This window comes from Egretta garzetta, unplaced genomic scaffold (genome assembly GCF_000687185.1).
Source record: "Egretta garzetta isolate BGI_Z169 unplaced genomic scaffold, ASM68718v1 scaffold474, whole genome shotgun sequence".
Taxonomy (NCBI): Eukaryota; Metazoa; Chordata; class Aves; order Pelecaniformes; family Ardeidae; genus Egretta; species Egretta garzetta.
In genome coordinates, this window is record NW_009259524.1 from 216,046 (window position 1) to 224,040 (window position 7,995).

A 7,995-nucleotide genomic window follows, 5' to 3' on the forward strand; every position below is an offset into this window, starting at 1 on the left:
TTTCCTACAGTTTTAAATCTCACCCTTGACATCTATTTGGTGTGGGAAATGCTATGCACCTTCATTCTGCGTGGGCCCAGATTTAAAAGCCTGACAGGTGCCCAGAGCCAGGGCTCCTGAAGAGCCTGTCATGCAACAGTCCTCCCCTGGGCACTCAGAAATGAGGGGCCAGTTTTGCCTGGCAAGCTGAGCACCCAGCAGCTCCCAGTGAGAGCCATGGTTGCTGCCACTGACTGCCGATTCCTTTTTGCAGTCCTCACCACTTTAGCTGCATGAATGAATGGTGAGCTCGTCTGAAAAATCTGGTCATCCTTGCTTGGTGCTGAGCATTTTTGAAAGCTGGGTTCTTTGAATTTAAAAACAAAACCAAAAGAAAACCTTCCTCCCCATCACCAACCCCAATTGATAAGAAATTAGGGTGGAGCAAAAGCAATTACCCCTGTAATGACTCTTGACAGCACTGACAGGATCGAACAATGAGCACTTCTCCCCCTCGCACCCCCCCAGCTGGAGATTGGCAGTGCCCTGGGTGAAACCTGGATCCACTATTGAGTAATCAAATAATGTGCTTGCATCTGAACATGTTATCCAGCTAATCCTATTTATATATATTTTTTAAAGAGGCTTAAGAAAATTACCCATATTTTTAATGCAGCACTGAGGTTCTCTGCTCTGATAAGGAAACATTTTGTAATACAATAAAGGCTCTAGGAAGCCTCTGGGTACACCAGACCAGCAGAGAACATGCGTGGAGAGAGGATGTGTGGGACATAAATAAGGGACCCCATCCTTTTATGGGAAGGAAATTTGATCATTTTCACATCCTGCCTTTCCAAGAGCTTCATCTCCTTGAGTGCTCTTCTCCGCTTGTCTCCCCTCTTCCTGTCTCCCTTCCCCCACGGAGGGCTTCCTCTTGGATTATCTTTTGTTTTATCCCTGGATTATCCTTTGTTTGTTCAGAATGAGGGACAGAATAAGCCAAGTAGGGACCTCTGGAGTTCTGCCTTATATATATGTATAAACTGTTCTCCTTCACAGAGGTGCTATGTTCCCTGTTCTAAATGTAAGGCATTGCCTTTCTCTTTTCTTTCATCTGAAGAACAAACTAACCATCCTGGCCCCACAAACACACACAGGCACACACACATCCACACAAAGCCCCAGGGTTTCTGTGTCAGGACAGACAATGTTTTTAGCAGAGATCTAAAGAAACACAGTCAGTATTTTCAACTCTTCAGTCTCTTTCAGCCCTTTGTTAAGTATTCATTCTTCTCCCTCTACATATGATCCCTTCCTACCTAGGTTTTTTCTTTGGCAGCCAACTCAGTCACTGCAGTCAAGAGATATATTCCTGCAATCATCTAATGCATTTTCTGCTATTCAGCTGAATCTGTAGATGAAAGAAAAATATTTATTAGTAAGTTAAGAGTGCTGGGGACTGTGCACTGTTAAACTCCGTGCACATGCCATCTGTGTGTGGAGGTAGGAGACAGATTTGTCTTTACCCTCCTAGTCAGTTTTTGCAAGCTCATAGAGTGATGGTGCCTGCTCTTCTTTTGGCCCACTCTGCCATGCCACTATTTTTCCTTCTTTTCTCATTCACAAATCTCTCTACTACTAGCTATTGCAGATGTCACTTCAAGCAAGCACTGAAACACGTGCCTAAATCTGTCCTTAGCTGTTTAAGGCAGACTTTTAATGTTAAAGATGCTCCTTCCTGAGACAGGGTTCCCAGCTGGAGAACAGTTTCTCCATATTTGAACTGCTACCCTTTATTGCACCCACCATTATTGACAGGAGTTGTAGTCACTCCCTCAGACATCCTGGCTTGCTAAACTTTAAGGAGTCTTTTGGAGCTACTTTTAACAACACTGTCGTAGTGCAAAACATATGCCTGTTGTTGTTCAGAGGTGAAGGCCATACCTTGGCAATCAGAGCACGAAAGTGGTAATTCAAATAGCAAAGAAAGGGAATGTTGTGCACATGGTCTGGCTGCAGTTCCCTTCCCAGGCTCTTTTTCAGATGTGTTTGTGCCTCTGACCTTCTGGACAACATCAAAGGGGTATTAATGTCCTCTGTGTACAGGTCAATTTTAAAACAAAAGAGATAAGAAGGCATGATTCTCTCCTCCTGCTGTCCCAGCCCCATCGCAACACCATGCAGCCCACAGATCACATTGCTAGTTATAGCTGGCAAACTACCACTGGTTTGAGTAGCACCATATGTACTGCAAATGGTGTGTGCTTTGGTGGCAGCAGGGGAGAAAGGAGAATCAGCTAAAGTGGTGCAGAAAGCAGTGTACAAGTCCCTAGTGCCTTCCGGACACCAGGGATGTGCTGGTTATTAGCATTCCCCAGGAATTATGCTCTTCAGAAACACAGGCTAGGGTTATGTTCCTCACACAGTGCAAGCCCTCAGCACTCCAAGGGGAAGAGGATGACAAGGCATTCACTTGTTCTGCATATATACGTGCTTAGGAGATAGCAGCTTAGTGCCAGGCTATTGGGGTATATATTGCTCTGTGTGTGTGTGTGCGTGCGCACACGTGTGGTTTCCTTTTTGACAGTAAGCTAAGAGCACACTTAGCTGGAATGAACAAATCCCACAGCGGAGAATCCACAGCTGTTAAGAAAGATGGCTGAGCAATGTATTCTCATCGTAGTTACCTTCCCTCTTTCTCCTGCAGATGCTTCGGTGCCAAGCACTACTGTGTTGCTAAGGAGATAGAGCAAAAAGAGAAAGGAAGGAATCATGTTTGGAGCAGGGAATTTACGTATCGCGCATCAATGTGTGACTTTCAGAAGTAGGGTATCTTATTCTAGCATAAACTGTCCTGTCTAGGAAGAGCTGGACTGGGGGAGGGATGATGGGGAAGACCATGGTGGGCCCACACACAATGTGCAGAGCCAGTCTAGAACTGGAAGAGTTGTAGAGCCAGAGGTTTGGAGCAAGGTCTTGTCTCACAGGCAGGAATAGAGACCAGCAAGCTGCTGTTTCTTAATTTGTGACGAAAGGAGTTTCCCTTGACAGCTTATCCTGTGAAGTCTCTTCCACTGCTGCCTCTAGTTCCAGAAGGAAAAAAAAGATGCCCACCGATCAATAGTTTTTTTTGACAGTGTGATTTAGCTGCAAAATTTTGTAGGGACAGTTTTACTGTTGAAAATAAATGTTTGCATCCACAAACCTTACCAAGAGATAGAACTAACCAAATTAGTCAGCAGTAGAATGCGAAGAATTAGTATCGTACCATTTTATTAGCTATAAATTAGCTAGTATGGTACCACTTTATTAGCTATAAAAATATTCTAGGGCTGAAAAATATACTAGATGCTAATACTGTGCTTATTGATGTGAAACAATGTATTGAATCCATATTTTTAACAGATCTTGCTGTGCTGTGACTCAGCATACATTTTCCTGGGTTGCATCTATAACAGAAACAATCGGAGAGGAAAAGCCGTGCTTGGGTGGTGGTCTTATGACTAGTCCTAGCCTGAAGTGCCAGCTGGTGCCTGTCTTTTTGGCAGCCACTCAAGCTGTTGTTTTGTTTTGGCAGCCCTTGTAGCCAGAGCATGCTGCTTTCTCAGTTTAGACTGACGAGAGAGATGTTGGTCCAAGGGTGTATTTTGGCACTGTAGAGCTAGAAAATTCTAGCTGTGCTGAGCCTGCTGTGTTGAAAGCCAGGTGTCCATTGTCAGATTCGTGTCTGTCTTGCTGTGCTTCATGTAGGAGCTTGGAGGAATGCAGCCTCCATCCTATTTTGAAGTCTTTCTTCTTAATTTTTGCCACTCTGAAGGTATTAACCCCCTTGTAAGCAGCTACAAATCAGTAGAGAACAGCTGACTTGAGCAGAGCTATGCTCATCCACAGAAGATGAGTATCTAGCTTTCCTTGTGAAAGTCACCTTCTTATGAAGTTTCTTTGTCTTAAAAATGCACCTCTTGATCACTCATCTCTGCAGGTAGATTGCTTGTGCAGGGGAATACTGCCAGCAGGACAGAAAAGATCCCATAACAATTTAAAATCTCTTCATTTTTATAGTTCTCTTTCTCAGCCTTTCTCTGCTTGGGGTGTTTATCCTCGGGGTGTTTGCCTTTAGATTGAGTGTTCTTTTTTTATCTTTGGTTTTTGACTCTTTTTACTGAGCAGTTCAATTTGTTCTTTTACCTTCTTTCTGAAAAATACAAAATACTCAACTACTGCTTTTTTTGGAAATACATTCAGTGCCCCTGTATGAGTTATCCAGAGTCTCACAATAAGCCAGTTGGATATTCTTCAAACCGATATTGGTGGCTCTTTTATACTCTAGATCTGTGGGGCAGTGAAAAGACATTCCAGGCAAGTCAGTTCTGGAAGTAGCTTTTCATGATGCCTTCAGAGCCTGCAAAAACAGTTTACTCCAAAGCCACAGATATGTGGGTTTTGTGTGATATTTATAATAGATGTGTTTTGCTATTAGTAAAAATAAATGAGCCAGTGTCTTACGGCTTAGGGTGGAAAGAAGGCAAGCCAAGATTTGCAGGGAGCTTGGAAACCTCCCGTTTTTTAGTGCTCAACTTGAAGCATCTAGTAGAAGTCTAATTTCTGAGTGCCTGAGTCCTGCTGCTCTGACAGTCAGGCTCCATTTTATGGTTTTGGGGTAGGCAGCGAGAACCACTGCCTGCTTGTCCTGCAGTTTGCTCTCTGGTGCCATACACATCTTTAATGACACTGTGATGGTGGGTGTGAAATGGGTTGGTGCTTTCAATCCCATTTCTAATGGGTATGAAGTCGAAAAAATATTCTTGCTTACTGGCAGTCTAGATAAAATGGGATATATATTGAATGACAGGGAAGAAAAGCATTTGCCCTCGTGAGAACTTATTCCCCTGATCACTCTGACAATATCTTGGTGGCGTAAAGTGCCTGAATTTGGGCTGCTGTTCCTGCTGCTGTGAGTGCCCTGCAGCATGTCTACTACAAGGCAGCTGCTCTAGAATAGTAATTCCTGATTAACTCTTTGTGGGGCTGCTCTTCACCTGGACTAAGTGTGTTTTATTCCGAGTATCTTAACCCACTTCCCAAGTGGATGAAGTAATTTCAGAAGAAGGCAGTCATAAGCCTTTAGAGAGGGAGTTAATCAAGAATAGATGCTTCATTTCAAATTCATGCCCTACCTTATTCTCAATTAGCTGCATGTTTAGACCAGCCCTAAAACTCAACTAGTTCTCTAGGGTTGCTGCTCTCAGTCTGTCTCATCAGCATCCATCTACATGTTAAGAACGTCAAAACATTATGTTTTCTTATGAGATGGAGAAAAAATGCTTTGTGGATAAAGAAAGAAGTTGAAAGCTGAAGTCCTGGCATTTTATTTCTGGTTTTACCACACTTCCTGTGTGATTTACAATTTCCTTGCCTTCCCTGTCTCTCCATTTTCACAAAATAGGCACAATACCTTATCTTCTGTCAACATCCTTCAGGGAGATAGCATTTGTCAACATCCACATATTAGCACCCAGATTCCCAGCAGAGAGAAAGGGAGAGATATGTAGCCTGATGGATTGTCAGCCTCCAAACTCTGAACCAGCTTTCCTTCCAGTTTGGAGTTAGAAATGAGGATTCAGCTTTCAAAACTGGCAACATACTTTGGTGCTTGTTGCAGGTACTGGGCACTTGGGAAAGCTCGTGGGTTTTTTTTAAACTGGTGTTGCTGAATACTTGAGCAAAACTGACTTGTTTTATTTTCTTATATGCACACACACACTTATACTAAATGTTTTATTTTATACTCAGATGCATAGATGAGCACTCTTCCCTGATGTTTGTTTCAGTGAAAGAAAAGGGAGGGAGAGGACGAGGGAAAGGAGAAGTCTATTTAGCTGCCAAAGAGCCAGGATAGTTGGCCATCTGTAGTCACAGAGGTCAATCACACAGGGTTTGGTGCTGATCCATGGATAATCTAAGGAGTGTCTCTAAACCTGGATATATATTTCCTCCAGTACATAAGGAGGAAGGAGCAAGAACCCTGTTTTCCCAAATCCTCTATTTATTTCATTTCCCACTTGCTTTATTTTGCAGGTGTTTTTCCAGGTCTGATCACCTCGCACTCCACATGAAGAGACACATCTAAATATCAGCCAGCTTGGTATGGATGTCATCTGAGCTAAGTGTTGTGAGATGAAAGTGGAACTCCAGTTACAACGCGCTGCCTTGCAGGAGAAGAGAACTTGATCACGTGTAATCCTCTGTACAGAGACCACACGCTCACACTGTCATGCACCCAATTATACTTCAATGCGTACATCGGTTCTTTATGCCTTGCCCCAGCTGGATTGGAGAAGATGCAGGCGAGGAAATGGTATAGAGGTGAAGTCAATGAGGAGGAACAATTGCTTACAGTACGTCGTCCCTCTTGGATTTGTTTCCTGTTTTTGCCAGTGGAAATCAAAGAAAACGGAGGAGGCTTCCCTGCAGGTGGACGGCAGTAGGAGGGGCTTATTTAACTTGCTTCTCAGTGCAACTCAATAGAATATGTCATCTTGAAGTTGCATATTTGTAGCACTAACTTTCTTTTTAAATAGGTGGGGGGAAAACAATGACCTAGAAAACCAAATCCCAGTTTGGTAGCCAAAATTAACCTCTTGGTTCATTTGTTCTTTGTCTGAGAATTCCTAATGTTCAGTGCGTCAGACTTCTCACAGACACTTTGACCTGTCTTGGTTTTGGTTCTTCTTCCTAGAACTGAGCTATTGAGATCCTTTTAAGTCAAGTCAATACCAGTGGCCTTAATGGCAGTAGACTGTGGAGTGACACTTGTGACACAAATATCCTCTTTTTGGCCTGAGTTTATGTAGACTTCACGGAGGACTGTATTTTTTTTGGTTGTTTTTATTTTAATTTTTGTTTTGGCTATTGCACAACATATGCACTAGGGACTCTGGAAGCTGCTGCCATGATGGCTAAGTGGCCAAGGGATAAACCCCTGAGAAACAGCACCTAATATCTCTGTAGGCCTCACCTTATTGCCATAGCTAGGACTTCTTGTTTATTTGTTGAACAAAAAACTTTAAAAGCTTATTTGGAAGCTTAAACATTTTTTTCTCTTTTCTCCACGAACAAGTGATCTTCAGAACTCCTTGTCTTCACCTGGATATCGGTCTGGGACTGGCCACACAGGCATGACTACAGGATTCCTTCCACGTCATGTGAGCATGTTAGCCACAACCCACAGTGACTTAGTGATGAATTATGTTGCTTTTTCTTGCTGTTCTTCTATTAACCAATTTAAAACATTAGACTTTTGTTTCTGTAAAGAGCACCTGCAGACATTTTAATTTAAAGCTAATGTTTGTTGAGCATCTTACACACAAAAAAAAAACCAAGCCAAAAATCCTACTCCAGTCTCTGAGTGGGAAGTCGAGAACCTCTTCCAAGTACAATGGCTTCATTCAGCATTAGCCTTTTAAAGAAATGATCAAAGTCCTCCTTTTCCATTCATCAAGTTGATGCTGTAGCCAACTCCTGTGTGAAAAAATGTAACAGTGTGAACGGTGAAGGAAGGGTTGGATTTTACACACAGCAGTGAGGCTTTTCCAAATGATTGGTCTAAAGTATTACTAACCTAGAGGTCCATTTTGGCCTACTGTGTGAACCGTCAAGAAGTGGAGGTCTCATGCTCACCCTTCAGCCCTATTGATAATTTGATTTTGTTGGCTCAAAGTGGATTAAAGTCTTCATTACAAAAGAAAAACAAAAAAATGTATCTTACCATAACTTGCATTTGAAAATATTTGGCACTGGCCCTGACTCCAAAGACTGCATTTAGGACCATAAAAATGGCCTATGCAAGCAGGCAGGTGGTCATTAGGTTGTATATTTTGTATATTCTGGGACCATCCCTACAAGATGTGTCTAGAAATGAAACAAAATGGCGCGTGGTCCACAAATGGTTGCTGCTCTTTTATACTGTATTGGCCAACTGCCCTTCTTTGACTGTTTTGATTCATTGACTGTTAA

At 42.6% G+C, this 7,995-nt stretch overlaps 1 protein-coding gene across 1 annotated transcript in view; it reads left to right on the plus strand.

Moving 5' to 3' along the window:
- Window positions 1-7,768, plus strand: part of KLF7 (Kruppel like factor 7) — a 58,066-nt gene extending 50,298 nt beyond the window's left edge. Inside the window, exon 4 of the mRNA XM_035893027.1 lies at window positions 6,058-7,768. Within this exon, the coding sequence (XP_035748920.1) occupies window positions 6,058-6,109 (52 nt within the window). The 3' untranslated portion in view covers window positions 6,110-7,768. The remainder of the gene's footprint in view (window positions 1-6,057) is intronic.
- The last annotated feature ends 227 nt before the right edge of the window (window positions 7,769-7,995 follow it).